The sequence below is a fragment of the Apteryx mantelli genome, chromosome 1, assembly GCF_036417845.1.
Source record: "Apteryx mantelli isolate bAptMan1 chromosome 1, bAptMan1.hap1, whole genome shotgun sequence".
In the NCBI taxonomy this organism is placed as follows: domain Eukaryota; kingdom Metazoa; phylum Chordata; class Aves; order Apterygiformes; family Apterygidae; genus Apteryx; species Apteryx mantelli.
In genome coordinates this window covers 121,997,902-122,017,673 of record NC_089978.1, presented here as the reverse complement: position 1 = coordinate 122,017,673, position 19,772 = coordinate 121,997,902, and the positions used below count along the sequence as shown (strand labels likewise).

The 19,772-nt window shown below is 37.0% G+C and overlaps 1 protein-coding gene across 1 annotated transcript in view; it reads left to right on the top strand.

Annotated features, from left to right (window-relative positions):
- EPHA3 (EPH receptor A3) overlaps window positions 1–19,772 on the top strand; it is a 239,374-nt gene that overhangs the window by 193,088 nt on the left and 26,514 nt on the right. Inside the window, exons 10-13 of the mRNA XM_067300459.1 lie at window positions 138–263; window positions 6,746–6,931; window positions 11,385–11,446; window positions 13,747–13,956. Of these exons, the coding sequence (XP_067156560.1) occupies window positions 138–263; window positions 6,746–6,931; window positions 11,385–11,446; window positions 13,747–13,956 (584 nt within the window). The remainder of the gene's footprint in view (window positions 1–137; window positions 264–6,745; window positions 6,932–11,384; window positions 11,447–13,746; window positions 13,957–19,772) is intronic.

Genomic DNA, 19,772 nt, shown 5'->3' with positions numbered 1-19,772 from the left:
CCATCAAAAGCATTTTGATTTGAGGAAGCAGTGTACCATTTTTTCTATTGATTTGTTTTCTGTTGTCTCATTTGCTTTTCTTAGAAGGGCTAAGTAACTCTAAGTAACATTTTCTCTCTGAATTTGTTTTTACACAGTAAAACTCCCAGGCTTGAGAACATACGTAGATCCACATACATATGAAGATCCCAATCAAGCTGTCCATGAATTTGCCAAGGAACTAGATGCCTCTAATATATCCATTGATAAAGTTGTTGGAGCAGGTAATAACGACAGATATGTTGAATTAAAGATAGCTTTTTTACTATATACACTGTTTTACGTCTGTGGCTTTATACCCATGACTGGAAATGTTCTTGGGTCCTGCAACATTGTAGGTCATGTTTACAGCTGACTAAAGTGCATATGAAAAGCTAGGTACATACAGGTCTATTTTTTTCCCAAAATAAATAACAAGACAATTTTTAAAATGACACCTATCAGCCCACACTTGGACCCAGGACTGTTAAGAGTGAAAAGGGGGTTCAGACTCGTGCCTCAGTTCTATGTCTCTCTTGAAAATCTGTCAACACAGAAAATGGTATCAACTGTGAAGATGTTTTCTTTTTTTCTTACAAGGGCTCTTGACTGTTAGGCCTCAAGTGAAACCACAAACTCATTTCATACCAGTCACAACACATCCATCAAACTGCAGTGACCTTTGGTCATTGGACTGATTTTGGTCACCGCTTTCAATTTGAATTATTGATTTAGAAGGAAAGGGTTGTCTGTCTGATAACCAATTGTCTGAGCCATACAGACGCCATGCATTGTTGGTTTTACTAAAAACAAACTGTCAAAATGGACAGATTTAGTAGCAAAGGGACTAGATTACACAAATTCTCATCACATTGAGTTGTCCATGCTGCGATGCAGCATATAGTTCCTGACAGAATGTGTGCTTGCTCCTTCACATGAAGTGGCAGATGGTCTTGTCAAATCAGAAAATCATGAAGTGTTTAGCTTTCCTGCTAAATTAAAGCATTTACATACTATTGATTTTAATACATTTAAAACTGAAAATTACTGGGGGGGGGGGGGGTTTCTTCTCTTTTACTTCTACCTAAATTTACTATCTGAATTAAAATCATGAGATGGGAGAGAGACAAACTCTTCCTGTATAACAAAAGGTTTTCATTCGGAAAAAATTACTAGAACCAAGCTACTGCATTCAGTGCAACTCCCAAAAAGCCCAGTGAAAAGAAACAGTATTCATTTTCTTTTAGTGTAGCTACTTAAATGCTTGTATGAAGTTAGGTTATTTTCCACAAAGGTAGAATTTTTGTTCCTTGCTGGTTTTAATTTTGCCCCACAAGAGTGCACTGTTCTCCATCATCATCAGTAAAGGCAGCAAAGCTGTTTGCTTACTGCACATAAATACAGAATTAATATGAGGACAGAGAAAGGAGTCAGTCAAAAGTAAGTCCAAGAGCAATCCCTTTTTTTTATAAGACTGTAAGGAGCCTTCGTTCACAAATGTAAGCTTCTTAAACTTAGGCTGTACGTACTATGTAAGTCTCGAAAACAAATTCATAAAAATCAACGATATGTAGTATTTTATAGCTCATTGTTTGGACATATTTTTAATCAGAGCATACATGGGAATGAAAGGTAAACCCAGATTGGTCAAATAAGTATTCTGAAATTGGAGGAGCAGCCTTCTGAGGAGCCTCAAAAAAAAGATGTATCCTAAAAGAGTCAGAGTTTTTATGAATTTTGCTCCACTCCACTTCAGTGAAAGTAGCAATAGGTTCAACATCAAAACCTGCAGGTCGTCTACATTGAAGTCTGAGCTCATGCATGATATCATACATGATAAAGCCATGATTTGTTTGTTGGCCATGGCTCAGATTCGTGCAGCCTAAATTCTACATAAGGTATTCTAGTTAGTGTTTCCTATTAGCAGTCACCAAAAATGCCAGTAGGAAGTACTAGGCTGGGAAGCATAAATGAAATTTAGGCTATGAGGTGCTGGGAGCTTCCAAACTGTTTGTAGCATGACTTTACACTGCTGTCATGTTCAGCATGTGGTAGCTTATGCATTCTGAGTGTTACGAAGGACATGTGAACGGCAGTTGGTGCCTCCTAGCCTGCTTTGGCAGGAACACTCTCTTCTTTCCTCCCAAGAAGCAGAAAGGCATTTCCTGTCTCTTACTTGAGTCAATGACTTATCTGAGTGAATGACTTGGTCATTTCCTGCCCTTCTCCTTTACAAATGCAAGTGCAAATGAAATTACAAAAAGATAGGGATTTGAGAAGAAGGGATTCATTTAACTGTATTGAAGTGTGACATAAGTAACTAGACATTCAAGTCACACAAGTAATCTTGATATTCTGGGGTGCTTTTTCCAAATAGTTCCTCACAGTTTTAGCCAAAAGTCTCTGAGAAAAGAATAGAGGACAGCTTATGTAGCTTTGAAAACATACTTGTATGCAATAAGAAAATACTTTCATCCAAAAGAACCTCAAGAAAAACACAAGGGATTTTAGTGAAAGGCTAAGCATAAGAAAATTCAGGTCAGGAGCCACTTTTTTCAGATTTTTCATTATAATAATTCCTTCCTTTAAAACAACTACTTGTTTTTATGGACCTAGGTCAACAAATCACTATAAAAGTTTAAAACCAATTGGGTCGCAAAAGGATACTATGGAAAATCTTTTCTTGAGTTGGGATAGACTTATGTATGTGCTTTGATGAACTTAAAAACAAATGTTTGCTTTCCTTTCAAAGTTTAGACATGCTTGTAGCAGAATATTTTATTGGGCAAAGCACTTCTAACATTTAAGGGCCTCCTATCCATTATTTTCTGGCAAAGGTTTGCAGTATCTCAATGAGGCCCTGTGGTGTATCACTATGATGTTGATGAGGTTCACAAGATTTCTGAAGCATTCAGCATAGCTGCCTCTCCATTCTGTGGGAGTTCCATACACAGCAGTACAATCTTGATTTAAAACACAGAAAAGTAAGGGAGCAGCCAATATCACAGGTTCATTTATTACTTGTCCCCTGGGTTTAAATGCACAGCAAATGCCGTTCACTGATGCAGTAAATGGTCTATTTAAAAAAAAAATTAGGAGCTCCTGAAGAGATTTGTAACATATACAGCCCTCCTAATAATGTCTGTTTGCTTTTCACGTTAAAATAGACATACCGGTCTGCCAGGCAGGTTATATAATGTTCGTGTGTATAGCCTATTTAAAAATACAAAATAAAATTTTAAAAAGTTTTACAGAAAAACTTCTGACCATCATCTCTTAAACTCTGTGCCAGTTTTTCCACCTTCCAAGCAGTATACAAAGCCTCATTCTTCCTAAACATTTTCTTATGAGATCCAGCCCATTTCTTAATGGGAGCATATAGCAGGGCTTTGCTGGAAAGAGATGTGCTGTAAGTGTATATCAGTATGGATTTTGATCAGATAGACTCATGCAGCATCCATACTGCACTGTATATGAAAGAACCAAAGGTTAAAGTAGTTGGCCTGCCCAGCAAACTTCTTACAGCTTATTCAAGGATTAGTTAATGCTCCTTGAAATTTCAGACGGTAAAACAATGTTTATGTAACGACCAACAGATTTTTTTCCAAGGAAGTAAACTCTTTTCATATTCACAGACAACAGTAGGCTTTATTGATTGCTATGAAGGGTCCAATTTTCAGTCTCTTGCAGCATCCAGTGGCTTCAGTGGACTTCTGGGATCCAGTTAATTACCCAAGTTCGAAATTGTGCAACCACTGCTAAATGGGACAGAGTTGATGCATGTCAGCCATAACCTTTTTCTTCCCAAAAGTCAAATAACAAATAAGCACCTTATTCCTGATTCTGGTCAGAAATGAAGGACTGATTGCTTGCTGAAGGCATAGATATAAGCTCCTCTGACAGTGACTGAACAATAGTTTTCAGAGGCTAGCCTGTTACAGCTTTTTGGACCATTAAAACATACAGAAAAGTGAATACAAACCTGGACATCACAAGATTTATTTTAAGCACTTTTTTTTCCTTCCTGTTGTTTTAAAGATATGCTTTGGTCTTCCTCTTTGTGGTGTTCCGACAGTATTGAGCTGGTGTTAGTATTTGAACTGAAGCAGTGTTCGCTCTTGAGAAAGTATGACGGTCATTTTAGCTTGCAGATGTTGAATGTTTTTAATTAAGAAGTCTGACTAGAACTCAACATCCTTTAGTTACTAGTTATAGCTTTTACAATTTATTTTCTGAGCTATTGACTTTCTTGTCACCATGAAATACTAATAACGTTAGAAACAATGGATGTAATGAGCTATTTTACTAGTATATTCCTATGTATCTAAAGATACATGCTGTTCTTAATTTTTTGGTTATTACATTAGCAGCACAATATCATGCCTAGAGGATGAGGCATCTCAGCAACTGGTAGTATGATATGGAGTCTTCTAAGTTCTTGACTCAATTATGACCTGTGTTACCAATAGAGAAACGTTATTGTCCTGTGAAGTGTGTGTTCAGTTTTTCAGTTAAATTGGCTGTCTAACAGAGGAATCTTAGAAAATAAGGCTGAAAAGTGACCTCAAGAAGTCATCTAGTCCATCCCCTTGCCCCAAGCAGGACTTGTTAGGTACCATTCTTGACAGATTCCTTACAATCTCCAAGATAAAGAGTTCATAGCCTCCCTAAAAAGTCTTTTCTACTCTCTGTGTCCTTAGTGTTAGAATTTTTTTCTAAAACATCTCACTTTTATTGTAATTTACAACAATTCTTTGTTTTGTCTCTTGTGTATGCAAAAAGAACTTGGTGCCCATATTGCATATAACCATAATTTCCATATGCTCACACTATTATCATGTCTCTCTCTCTCCTCAATCCTTGCTAATAACCCCAGTTCCTTGAACCTTGAACAGGAACACACACAGTCCTGATTTTTAGGATTCTGGTCATTGTCGTTACTCCTTTCATCCTTCTTGAATTGCAGTGCCACATTGGCATGTTGATGAAAGAAAAATTTCAGTCTGCAAATGGATGGGCTGAAGGTAAAATCTAAAACAGATCCCATGTGGTGTTGTCTCTGAAGTCAATGGTGCAGGAGGATTTCAATCCAGGGCTGTCAATCCAGCACGCTTTTCTAAGCATTAGATCCACTAAAAGCAACATTATTTAAATTTGCCTATTAAGAATGTCTTATTTATATACTTTCTGGTCATTTTTAGTTTTCACAGATGTTGCTTAATGTAAACAATCAGCTGCACAGATAAAGAGAGAATCATTGTTGGGCAAATGAGCTCCAAGAGCCTTTGCTCTTTAGAGGTCTAGTAATGGTACTGCATTTAGGATTATTACATATTAAGTGGGGAAAATCTCATGTATAAACAGTATAATCAGTCTTTCCATGATGTTTCACTTGCAAATACAAACAAAATTCTCAATCTGCATGAAAATGATGCCAGCTAGATTTAGATTTGTAGGGCTTGTTTTTTTCCAAGACAAACTTTCTGCTCAAGGCTACTTGACAAAAATGGTGAATGAGGGGCTATTTACATTTAGATCTCACATATTTTGAGAAAAGAACCTAGCTAGGTATTTATTATCAGAAAACAAAACATTAAAAAACAGTCCAGCAACACTAGTGGTATAAAGGAAAAAAATCGTTCTTTTCTTGTCTGTTCAATAAAATGTTTTCCCTGTCTTTAAATATAAATAAATATGTAGGACAATTCTTGCCTTCATATTCCTTGCATTTTTTATCCATTCTCCATTTTTCCTGTATTTTTCATTATTCAATTATTTTGCTATAAGAACAGGGAGACCAAGAGTTGATGTTGTTGTTTTAATTTAGATGCTACATGTGCAGTTTATTATATGAAATCTAGTATTGGGGGGTGGATAACTGGGAATCAAAAATCAGTTACTTCAGAATATTTTCTTTAAGACATTAAAGCTTCCTTATATAGTTGCTTTATGTCTTCTGTATTCATTAAGTAAAAGCAGAAATTTGCAAGAAAGTTGTTTTGTTCAAGCAACTTGCCAACATATTTTGTACTTGTGCATTTGAATGCTAAGATAATTTTCCTTATGCATTCCTGTTGGGAATTACATAACACATGATAAACTGTGCTGTATAAAAGTAATAATTCAGTGATATCTTCTATTTTCTATTTAGGAATCTCAAGGAATTTACAGTGGGCTATCAAGTCCAGTAGGCCTGTAGTGATAGTGTACATTCGTATGATTAGATCCTATCCGAGTAATGATAGAATAAAAGTAATCTTTACAGCTTTCTTTTTTCATCTGGCACTTATGTGGATACATTCTTTTGCTATGAATTATCTTGCTACTTCAGTTGAAATAAGTAAAACACTTGGGAACTGAACTGTCTCCCTTTGGTAGAAATGAAGAGTATATAAATGTTCCCAAGGATGCATCACTATTCTGATACTTTTACTTTAATCAGTTAGCCCTCCGGCTGTTGTCTTAAAGTACATCACCTGAAACAAAAAGAGGAGAATTCTCTGGTGACATTTATGCATTCCTCTGCTCTGCAGTCATTTGAATATGCAGTGTAAATAAGTGATATTGTCCAGTTTAGCAGCTGGAGAACAGAAGCATGGAAATGTTATAATTGTCTGTTTGGAACTCAGGTCTCTGGCCCACCAGTAAATATCACACTTGAAGGACTTTTATTGAATGCTAATCTTTTATTGAATGCTGATCTCTTGTCTTTTTTCCACTTCTTTAGGAGAATTTGGAGAAGTGTGCAGTGGGCGCCTAAAGCTGCCTTCTAAAAAGGAAATTTCAGTGGCTATCAAAACCCTGAAAGTTGGCTACACAGAAAAACAGAGAAGAGATTTCCTAGGAGAAGCAAGCATCATGGGGCAATTTGACCACCCTAATATCATTCGGCTAGAGGGAGTTGTCACTAAAAGTAAGATACAAAGGGGGCGTCTGTTTCAAGTGGGAAGTTGGACCAGATGGCTTCTGGAGGTCCCTTAATTATTCTGTGATTGGATGGAAGAGCAAAATAGAATAAAATGAATGGGATCATCAGGGTTTATGTTCTGCAAATCCTTCCAGAAATTTTTATGTCATAACCCTCATAATATGTACCAAGCATCCTTCAAAAAAGATAACAGTGAGCTGGCAGGGCTATGTGTCATGGGTGGATGCTGATGATTTGGGTGGATGTTTGAGATGCTGGCTTGTTTAGGTAAGTCTGGTTCTTGTTGCTTATGCCATTGGTTGTCCTCTATCTTGACATGGAAAGACAAATATAGTTGGTATTAGAAAAAAGAGGTTGCATGAAATACCAAAACTAGCTTGTTCTGGGACATACAAATGCACAGACTTCAGCTATGCTTTCTAAATTTACTTTGCAGCACCAGGTGATAAATTTAATGGTCAAAGTCCTGTAGAAATTGTTAGGTGGGAGATCAATAAGGTCTGATGTAATTTGCTCATAAAAAAATAAAAATTCAGAAATGTTCTCAAATTCCTAAGGGGAATTTAAAAATTCTGTAGAGTATTTAATGCCAGAGGACTCTGTCAATAGAATAGGTCTTTAGGAAGAAGAGCTTATTGCAGTTTCAGTGAACTAGCTTGAAATGTGCTGAGGACTCTTTCAGTTAAACTGCGGATAAATATATAGGATAATTTATTTTAAGTAGATAGTTTGGTGTTTTTAAGGAATCTTGTTTTTTAAATTGCATGGTGCAAGGTTTTACAAACATGTATGTTTATATTCAAGAATGGATGCAAGAAATTCACAGCTTAGTAAAGTGAAGTATATGAAATAAAAACAAAAAAAATGGTGTCTAAAAATAAACAATGAAAGGTTTGTAAAACCCTGTATGTTCTGAAGACACACAGTTATCATAACAATGTTTTCTCTGGGTGTGATTCATGAAAGTCTATTTTGCTGATTTAAATAACAAATTTTTCTTCAGTTTAGGTCTCACAGTCCCATTAGGAAAGGACTGCCAGATCTACCTGTATAAATCCAAGTTATCTCCTATTTTTTAATGACACATACTTTGTGGAGTCAGAATTACGTTTTGTCTTTCCCAAATTTCTTGAAACGCCAGGGATAGTCTGTACACAGCCGAGCTAAAAAATCCATTTTGTCACATTTTATATTAACGTGGCACTTTTGAAACTAATTTAATTGCTCTGCATGCAGAATTTTGTGCATTGCTTCTGAATGTGCATTACAAATACACTCTGAATAACTGTCTTCCTGTAATCTTCTGTAAGTGAATATTAGTAATTTTGCTACTCGGTCGTTGCATTCACAACAGACTACTGTCTGTTTCAGTGCTCGTTTGTAACGCCAGCTGCCTGTCCCATTTAGGTATAGTATGAGAGAGCAAGATTTGAGGATTTTGCATTCAAGTCAATGGAAATCTCTCCAAATATCTTAAATAGTAGTACAGGAGTTGGGAAAACTGCTCTACCCTTCCTGCTTCCTTAGCTTGGTATTATCTGTATCCATTTTGCTGTGTAAAATTGTATGACATAAATGCAAGTAAAGATTATTATTTATTTTTCTTTAACATTCACTAAGGTGATGGAAAGGCAAGAAGGTTGTTAGTTGTTCTTTTTTAAACTAAACCCATATATTTTAATGACAAATTAGCAAGGGGTCATATTTTTTAATAATAGCTATTAAATCACACTCAAAAGTGGTAGTTTATTGTACAGTCAGTAGAGAGTCTGTGAAGTATTTGCTGGATTGCTCTCAATACAGGTAATGCATGATAAATGGGCAATGTGACCTTTTCTTCCATAACCAAATTATTTTTGACAGGTGGCCCTTAGCAGTGAACTAACTTTCCATGCTAAGTAAGTCTTCTGAAGAAACTCCTAATAACTGCAATTGTCAGGGTCCCTAAAACAGGACCATTTGATGTGAGAACTACTCAAACTGTGGTGGTATGATGTGTCTGACAACACACTGGAGATATGAAAGAGGTGCACTCACTAAATAGGACCTCAGCCCTTTGCTCCAATGCAGAAATATTCCCTTGCTTCCTATTGATTTCTGTTCTGAGCTTGCCTGCTACACTGGTCTCATGGATGCCCTGTAGGCAGTAGTCTTAATAACCAGCACACATGTTCTGCTTAGTTTACTAATAATTTACAGCAATTTGTAGCCTGTTAGTATAATAAATTTCGGCAACACTGTTGACACAAGTTGTTATCATGTATAAATGGCTGTGTTTTGATAAATGAATGCAGAATGTTCTTTTAAAACTATGCAGTGTTGCTTCAGAGCATATGCTTCTTATTACGGACCTATTTCCAACTGAATGTGAGTAAAACCCTGCACTTAAGGCATTCTGTATATGGGTGAACAAGTAAGTGAAGAAAATGCTCTTTTAATAATTTGAAAGATTTATCATCTTACTCTAATCTCAGTCTTCTAATGTGTCATAAAATTGACTGAGTTTGTACAGTAACTGTGCATAATACTGTCTCCTAGTTTCATGACTATGTGGATTTATCATATAAAGTTTTGGGTAGCCCTATTAGGACGCTACACTGTACTTTGAATATCCAGCATCATTTTCTGTAGATTACCAGAAATGCCTTTGAGTTAATGTTGCACACACAGTGTAAGTTAAGTACTCTTTCTCAGACTGCATGTTTCTTGCTAAAAAGAGTAATCAAACAACAGAAAATTTTTGGAGATCTTTCATTCTTCGGTCTTTTAACTTTACCATATCCTAAATAATTCAAGATTAAAGTTTTGGATAAATAGTTTGTCCCCACTGTTTACTGGGTGACCAACTCCATTGCCCATTAGTGTGTCTCCAATGATATAGCACATCAGTTGCACAGCAAAAGGAATATATTTTAGCCCATTAGCCCATGCAAAGAGGACAGAAGATTTTCTCCTGATTATATTAAACCAATTCCTCAAAATCTAATTTTTTCTTCTAAGAATTTCTATTTGGTGGAAATTATATTTTCTGAAAAATGTAAGGGAGTTGTTCTGAAAAAAAAAAGGGGGGGAGTTGCTACCACTTACTTTGCTTTTTTCATTGCTTTCTTGCTTTTAATTAGATGAGATACCTCTTTTAAGCCTCAGGCTGTTCAATTTTACAAGCTAAAATATTACCATGCCTGCTATACAAGTCTTTGTCATATTTTTATTGTCACATGTGTTCCTGTGTTATATGTGAAATAATAATTCATCTTCTTAAATAACTTCATGCTCTTACCCACTTTTTTCTCCCCCACAAAGAGAAAATAAACAAAGGTTTTGAAAATATTATGAAGTAATAAAATCTGCGTAATGGTAAAATATTAGCAGGGCAATGACCTTTGTCTGGAAACTTCACCGTAATAGCGTTTATTTTTGTATTCTTTTCTGTCTAGCACATAGCAGTTCCACACAAAATCTTCACTGTGTTACAAAATACCTTAAGGTGGAAAGAATGGTTTTGCAAACTGATCTGACTGCAGCACGTACTGAAACTATACAGACAAGTTTTGAAAGATATTTAATTAGAGGCTTTCAGGTATGCAGAGCTGCTTCTTTAATGAGTGCTCTGCTGCCCCATAAATGCAGTGTACTCTGCCCACAGCTCAGTTGTGCTTGGCAGGAGGGGAGGTATATGTTACCAGTGATCTTCGGCTGCCCAGCCACACAGGGACCTGGAACTGCCTGGAAACAGGACTAACCCACAGCAGTGGAAGGTGGCTGCGTTAGCGCTCTGCTTTTCTTTTCAATGCACTATGTTACTTTCATTCTGTGCCTTCCCTTCCATCTCTACCCCAAACAGCAGACATTTTCCTCGGCTTATATTGGAAATACTGAAGCTCCACAATCCAATGCATTTTAAGTACCCTCCTGAAGGACAGTTCTGTTACTAATAGACTATATTATTTAATCCCTCCCTTATCATAGTGTCTGAGGAATGTACTGAACGTGTCTGTGCGGTAGAGCGCTGCTCCGTGATTCTTGCACCTCTGTTGTGCGGACCAGGGCACCCACTGAGATAAATTGCAGCTGCTTCCGTATTGCATGAGGAAACTTGGGGGCAAGCACACGGCAGACTACACCTACTTCACTGCATAAATGCAAGCATTAGATGCATCTGCTGGTTAAGTCTTAGTATACTGAAAATTTGGGATGCTTCGCCTGCTTTTGGGGGACTTGAGCTGCTGAAAAATCATATCAGTTATGCTGAAGTGACTGTGTTCCTGTTTACATCAGTGGAATCACAGTTACATTGTGGACAGAGCTATTTTTGCCTGTGCATCTTTTTTTACTTTCTTTTTAAAGGCAAAATTATCCTTGGGATTTCTGAAATACCCATTTTTACTCATCATCATGTATTTATTTTAAATGCCTGACCTCTATAATCTATTTGCAGGTAAACCAGTTATGATTGTTACTGAATATATGGAAAACGGTTCCTTGGATAGCTTCCTACGGGTAAGCGCAGTGGATAACTGCATGATACAGGACTGGCTCTTGTTCTGAATTTGTTATGAATTTTGCTGCCACTCTTACTCTGATTCATCATGAACTCTCTGTTCTTTGATATCTCATTATTTCCATTTGGTTTTGCGTGTATTGCGATGTGGTCAGAAAGCCAGGTAGATATCTGCTATTCCATTTTGACTCTTTGCCATCAGTATTATTCCAAAATGAGCCAAAGAAATTGTTAGCTTTATTAACATATCACATCTTTAAAGAGAAATCATTCTGACACATAAAAAAGAAAATTGTTTTTCTGAGGGCTGAATTACTACTATAATGCTGTTACGCTTATTGGTTGGCAGTCTGTATGTCTTAACAAGCGATTTCCAGAGTGAACGAATTTGTGGAGACGTTAACAGTAAACTAATAATGCTGAGCCAAGAGTTTAAATGTGAAAAGTTTAGGGAATAACCCCGTACCAATGGGTGTTTGAAATGTCTTGCTAGCAAACTTTATTAGCCTGTTCTCTGTTCCCAACCTTAGACATACCAATACTGTTTGTTGATTTATCTTTGTTTTCTGGCAAAGTTGGTAAGGAGCCTAAAAAAATTTGAACATTCCTTGTGTCATCAAGATTTACTTGAGACAAAACAACAAGTGTGGCAGAAATGAAATCCCATCTGAGGAGAAACACTACTTTAGTTTTAATTTGTTAGGGCAAGCTCAGCTATGGTTGGGGGACTGCTTTAGTTCTGCCACGGTTGAATGACATTATCCCCCAAATTCATAACACTGAACTAGACATTTAACCCCAAAAGGGGATATATTGTCAACTCTAGTTTCAGTATGTACTATATATGTTATGATGTCCATTGAAGCATGTGAAATACATATAAATAATGTGTCAGTATATCTGAATGAAATATATCTGTACTGAACGATATACATTTGTTTAGGCTAAAAATCCTTGGAGAAAGCTCTCAGGAAAAGAGAATAATTTCTGACTATATGAAACAGTTGTTCAACATACTCATTTGAGTGTGATTTTTTTTTTTTGACTATCGTTGCATGGAAACACAGGACAAGAACCTTGTGACTCATTAATATCACAAGCAACCCAGGCCATGTAACCCTATTTATAAATATCTTTTGAAACTAATTAATTTGCTTTTCCCCATTACCACTGAAAGGCTCAGTACCTCATTCCTTTCATGATTATAAACCTTCTAATTTATAACTAAATCTTTTTCATGGTCAATATAGATCCTCTTGTTTTGACTCTAGTTAAAGAAGGTTTCATAATAGGGAACTGTTATGAATTTTCTATGATAATTAATTTCTTCATGAAAGTGAATTCTGGCAGGTTCTTTAAGCATGCATTGTGCCATATATTTATCTAATGTTTACAGAGCTAATATTGCCCCTAAGTATATTAGTCAAGAATAGAATAAATGTAATCAGTCTTGCAGACTGATTCATGTGAGCTCACACCACATGGCAGAACCAACTCCTATGAATTTAATAAAACTCTGGAAGAAGCAGCAGGAAAAGCTGGAGAGCTGCCTATGATGATACATTTATAGCACTGAGGGATTCATTTGAGAGCTGTTCTAAGACATACTGTTGCCTTGTCATCTGCGTATCCATATATCAATATCAAAGCTAGATGTTAATAAAGAACATTAGCAAGAGCTAGGAGATTTAAAACGTTTGTCTGATGGTAGACATTTATAAATATATGCAACTATTAGTTTCTAGGCTAAATCATAGTGTGTTAAAGGTATTTTGTGTTTGTGAAGTGGAGGAAAACTTTGAGAAATGAGTTTAAATTTTGATGGAATTTGAAAATTTGTGAATCAGATCAGCATTTGCTTTTGTTGAAGAAATGCTTATGTGATAGAAAACTTTCATTAGTCTGCTGTCTTAAGGCTGGGTTTTTCACTAGCAGTTCCTATGGCCTTTTAGGAAAGCTGGACATCTGTTTCCCTAATGTCCCGACACTCCAGTCTCAGAAGCACACACAACTTAGATTTATGTGCCACTTTCACACAGGTCCCATCTAGGAAATCGAAATTCAGATGAGAGCAAGAACAGGAAAATGAATTTTTTTCTGAATTAAAAATCTGTCCCTTTACCCTCAGCTGATTCAGAGATTATTCTCCCCAAATCAAAGTATTTCCTCATGTGGCATTTCAGTCATGATCTCTAACTCACAAGCTCTTCATTTGAGGAACTTCCAGAAACTTTATCACAAATTCCGTGGGGGGAGGAACATGAACAATCTCTCAAGTTATATTTCAAATGTTTTCCAGAAACACGATGCACAGTTCACAGTCATCCAGCTAGTAGGCATGCTTCGAGGGATCGCATCTGGCATGAAATACTTATCAGATATGGGTTATGTCCATCGGGATCTAGCTGCTCGTAATATCCTCATCAATAGTAACTTGGTATGCAAAGTCTCAGACTTTGGTCTCTCTCGTGTATTGGAAGATGACCCAGAAGCTGCTTACACAACAAGGGTGAGTTTGTGTGTTTATCTTTGCCTTTTAAAATTGTTGCAGGTCACTGACATCACAAAGTTAGTCTGAAATCTGAAGGAGTCCCTGAGGCTTATACTCTGTGATACAGAGGCCATCCTGTCGTCCAAGGCCAGAGATATTTGTAAACCTTAAACTCAGTAAAGCAATTATTTTTATTCATATCTCAGAGATGATGGAAGGCAAAAAATAGTGTTTCTCTTGTAGATTGTTTTTCTTAACATGTGCAAAATTCATGGCCCAATCTTTTCCTGCCAAGTGTATCAAGGAATGAATATGATGATGAAGGCTTCAGTTGCTTTGATACACTGTGCTGTCAGATTTCATGTGTTCTTTGAGCAGGTTTTTCTATCATACTGATGTTTCAGCTCCCGCTCTATGAAGAAGGGCAGTAGAAAATCTCTTTTCTTACCCTTTGTCTTGTCTAGTTGTACTGCAATTTGTGTAAGACAAAATCTTTTTCTGTCTACTTTTTCATATCTTCTAGTATGATGGGACTTATGTCTTGATTGAAGCGTGCTGATACTACTGTTCTATAAAGGGTATCAGTCATAGCTGTTGTTGTACCTCTAACTGAGCAAAAGCTTGATTAAAGCAAAAAAATGTATCTTCTTTAACAATAGAAATAAGCCTCCTGTGCTTTCCTTTTTTATAAAATGTACACAGAAACAAGGTGGAGATGACATGATATCAGGGAGGAGACATACCTCTGACTATTTCATCCTATCTGAGATAGAGCTTTTATCAGATAGGGAACTACTGAAAGTGTAGACTGCTTCCTGTTTCTTTTCTTGATTTCATCTTGCCTGAAAAGCTACCTTCAAGCTACTGTGTTGCGTTAGTCAGTAGCCTTTTAAAAGCCACAGTCTTTTAAATGCACTGTGATCCACCTCTTGTTCTCACTTGAATAACACTTCTATGCCTTTTATTGTCAAAAGCTTAAAGGCATGCATTTAGCTTTGTGTGTCTAGGCATTACACTGGGATTGTTTGTTTGTTCACATTAATGCAATTGCAAGTGCACTTCATTAGCTTTAGAAAAAGTGGCATTAATATCCAGTATCTTAGTCAAGTGAAATTTGCAATGATGCCTAGTAAATCCAGTCTCCACTGTGCAAACCAGATTACAGAATATATCAGAAAAATCTTAATATGGGTTTTCCAAAGAAATATAGGGAACATACCTTCATAGTTTACCAGGTCTATTCTTTACTTCACCTTGCTGTGCTTTCTTTGACCTCTGATAAGCTTTGGCATGTGTTTAGAAATGTGCAATAAATACCATTTTAGAAAACTGACTGCACAGATCTCTCACAGTTAGTATAAAGAGGCTTTAATAGGAGAAGGCAGTTTTCATGATCAGTGCAAGTACAGCATTCATAGGTAAATAATAATATAAATGAAGAGTTCCTCGAGAGCGAATCCTCCATAGTTCAGCCACAGAGATCTGTTGCCTTTCTCTGAGGCAGAATGTACCTGTCAGATGTACTTGCCTGACCTCTTCTTAAAAACTCCTGTGACAGTAATGGGTGTTAGAGTCTCCCAGGTAAACAGTTTTAGATGTGTGATTTATCTAGTCTCGTATTTAATTTCCCTCCCCCAATATCTATGCCTGCAAGCTAAGGTGATTACTCTTTGCCCTACCAACACTGCAGGCAGGTGATTAGTCTTTAAAACAGCCACTTAGGTGCATGGAAATTGTTGAGCTCTTCACACACACACAGCCACTCTTTTCTAAGTAAATTTTCCAAACTCTTACTGTTCTGCCTGGCCTCCTTCAGATTTTTTTCAACTTATGTATATCTTCCTTAAATATGACATCCAAAATTAGATACAACTAATACATTTGCAGCACCAAAAATGCCTTATTTAACTCTGTCCCTTGTTTCTTGTACGTGCCATTTCTGTTAATATCTCCCTGAGTGAGAACCACCTCTTTCTTTTGTTTTTGTTTGTTTGTTTTTCCCAGCTTTGCAACATGGTTGCCTCATGTTCTGCTCAGATATACCTTTGCCAGGATTAGAAGTTAAATTCTCTTACTCCAAAATACATCTGGGCATGTAAAGTGATCTATAATTTAGTAAGGGCATTTAGAGGGGTACATTAAGAGCTGAGGATACCTTTGAGTCTCAGACAGCTTAGACAGGAAAGTTGCACAGCAAGAGAAAGTAGCAGCCCATCAAACTGCATAGGGTACAGCTTTCTAAAGGAAGTGGACTTCTCTGAAAATGAAGTGCATGTAAATGATTTATCTCCCAGGTGGGCTAGAGTGAACCAAGATTTATAGGATATCAGTGTTTCTGGCCAGCATTTCATGTAAATTTCCTTTGGCCAAGTACATTGTTGAAGTTGTCTTCTTCCCCTCCTTCTGCCACCTATTTTCTAAGCCTACCTGCTTATTTATATTTAGATAATGAAATCAGATGGAAAGAAGCCATTTTGTAAAGTGTATTCATCTGTGTTGAGTAAACTCCATCTGGCATTTATGGTATATATACATACTGCTGCAGGGAGATGCTCAGATAATTAAAATCCCCAAATACAGCATTGGACAAATCTAATTTCTTTCAAAAGATAAATAGAAGACTAGTGCTTTAAAACAAACATCACAAGGTTCACAAAAAAGGCAGGAAAGTCACTGAGGCTGATTCTACGATGCAGAGCAAGGGCACTCTGGTGCTCTCTGGAAGCCTAGTTACTGAATATACCTTCGCCACATCTTGACTCTGTGTTGAGAGAAGGGCAAGGCTACTTACTCTTCATGTTCATGTTCAGGTTTCCTTTGAAGTTAATGTGAAGTAAACACAACCTAGGAGAGGGTCCTAGGGATATGTTTGTTCCCCAGCTTAAACAACTGGGAACCAAGAGTGTGAAGCACTCCATAAAGCACATTTCCCCTCAGCTGAGACAGAGCTCAGTTGTTTTTCTTGAGACCCAGGCTTTTCCCATCATACCTGGTGATGCTTAATCCTGTCTGAATACTACCCTAAACTCTCTTTGAAACCGAACTCCAACCCATTGGCAGAAAGCTGGGCAGTTTACATTGCTGCTGTCTTATAATATCACGAAACACAGGACTGTTTCCTAGGCAGCTCATCCTAGCGCATTTCATAAGCACTAATTATATGACAAAACCAAAACAAAATAGTGCCACTTTTTAAAATAATGGCATTGTACCGTACAATTTAATGCCTTTACAACTAAAGGAAAGGATGACAACTACTCAGTAGCATCTTTGGAAAGACAAAAAAGATCCAAGTTATAACCACATTTTCAAATGCTCAAGCAATAAAGAGAGTGTATTATATTAATGAGTAGAGATTACTATCTCCTCTCCATCCCTCACCTTCCCAACTCTCCATCAGTGGTACTAGAGAAATTTATAGAGATAGCTGTGAAAATAGACGTTTTATGTGTTTAGCCTCCTCTTCTAGCCCCTGCTCCCCAACTGTAGAGGTCAAAGCCTGAAAATGTTACATTGCTTTATTTCATATTTGCAAGTCTGGATTGGTATCCCCCCCAAAAAGCCCAGTCAGCCCTCCAGGCTTTTGATAAGCAGTACTAACTAGGTGAAATCTTACACTGCTCTGCTCTCAGAAGCTATGTCTGAAGATTTGCATAAAGTATAAATGTGTATGCTTTATCAGTAAATAATCAGTGATGTACATGCTATGGTACAAGAGCACTGAAACACGGTGCAAAGATCATAGGTGTGACTTCTGTGATCACATCACAAATGTGTGAAATACAAGGAATCAGGAGGTGAAACAAAACTTTGCTAACTGACAGGGTCATTTTTAACTCCTGGATTACTGTCACTGATACCACAGAAGGCCTTCAGCAGCCTATGGTCTGCCTACTTATAAAAGCAGAACGCAGCATGTGAATCAGGCAGACTAAATGTTTGGATTTTTTTTACTGAGATTTTATGCTGGAGGGGATGTACTGTAATTATCTACGTTCTCTGTACCTGTTCAATTTTAATTGAAAGGCCAAGGGTGTATTAAAATTGTCACTGTCAAATTGATTTTTTTTTAATTCTTATTATTTTTAGATGCCCATATGCTAAGTGGGTGGACTAATCACACAGTATGAACTGGAAATAAATTTAAACCATCACACATGTAGAAGAACTGTAATCATGTCACTCAAAGGCATAATATTTCTAGTAATCACTAGATGAATTTCAATGGTTTAAGCACATACACCAGCACACATCACTGATGTTCATGATGTTTAAATGTAAAACACTGTCCAGTTATTGTATTTGCATGCATAACCCAGTGTGCATTAAATCTGCATCACTTCAAAAAATATTGTGCTGTGAAGATAAATATTCTGACAGTCTGTGTCCTTGGGTAACCATACCAGAGCAGGGAGGATATGGAAGGGCACTGCTTTTGCATGCCAAAGGAAAGTGCTCTACCTGAAGAAGTTCCTTTCTTTTATGGATACACTACTGCAACTATTCATCTGCTCAATGGAGATTTATCACGGTTCACTCATTTCTTATATAGGCAAAAATGCCATAATATAGTATGAATGAATTGAAGGGTGCAGCAAAACAAAACAAAACAAAACAAAACACTTCTTCTACCTGGTAAGCACCTGGGAGAGAAGGAGTGGTCTATTATCATTTACCACTTGAGAGGGAGATAATTTCAAGCTAAAATAGTCATTAATAAGGGATGAATAAGGAGGTTCAGGTAATTTTCAAGTCCTTATGAGGATAAGTCTGGCTGATGTCACTCAGATGAAACCGTCTTGCTGTGTACCAGTAAGACATGTCCTGAACTAAGCCTAAGTCCTCATGTAATGAATGAATGTCAGGATTTTGCCTTCAGGTTTCCCTGCAAAGTTCTTCTATTTTTTCCATTAGAATCCATTTTTCTTGATTCTCTTCTCCCCAGGCCTGTGGCTAGGTGCTTGTGGTAGTCACTCTGTAACAGATTATAAAGCGGAATATGGGAATGGGCTGTTATGGCCTGGAAACAGATGCCCTGTGCTATACTGCCAGACACACTAGAAATAAATTGAGGACTTCATTGGCTTTAGATGAATTATGCTGAACAGTCAGATACTGTAGGAATCACAGCTCCATCTACAACAGATAAAACCTTTAGTTACTGCTGGCTCACTGATTTCAAACCCCAAGAGTGGCTCTCTGACCTAGACTGCCCGGGATTTTGAGCTGCAATAAGGAACTCCTACTACTTCTAATATTAATGCCTTCCTACTGCTCAGATTCAGAGAGCTTATCTGGCTTCATGATGAGAATGTCCTTAAAGGGAGACCATGTCAAAAATACATAAAGCCAGTATTTATCTTCAGAAAATAATCAGTAAATATAACATCTCTAGCTAATGACACACACACAGATTTTTCTGTGTAAAACTGTATCAAATACATTTGGGCAAACCTTTTTCCTAGGCATAGCTATAATGTCTTTTCATTTAGCAAGTTGGTGTTGCATGTTGTATGTTGCCCTGATAGTCCTAATGTTGAAGGGTCGGAGCTCAGTAATTCCAGCCTATAGTATTAGTCAGTGTTTCAAATTTTCCAGTGGAGGATAAGCAACAGAAATGTCAGGATAAAGAAGCCTCAATTGCATGAAAGTCTAGTGGACAAATAATACATAATAATAAAATATAGGTAGGCTTTTCTTAGCATTTTCATCATAGCACTTTATACAGCAGGTATCATTATACTCATTTTAAATACAGAGAAACAGGGGAAAGAGGTAACAACCAAGAGACAAGTAAAGAAACAAGTATGGGATCTTAGTTTTCCTAGCTCTAA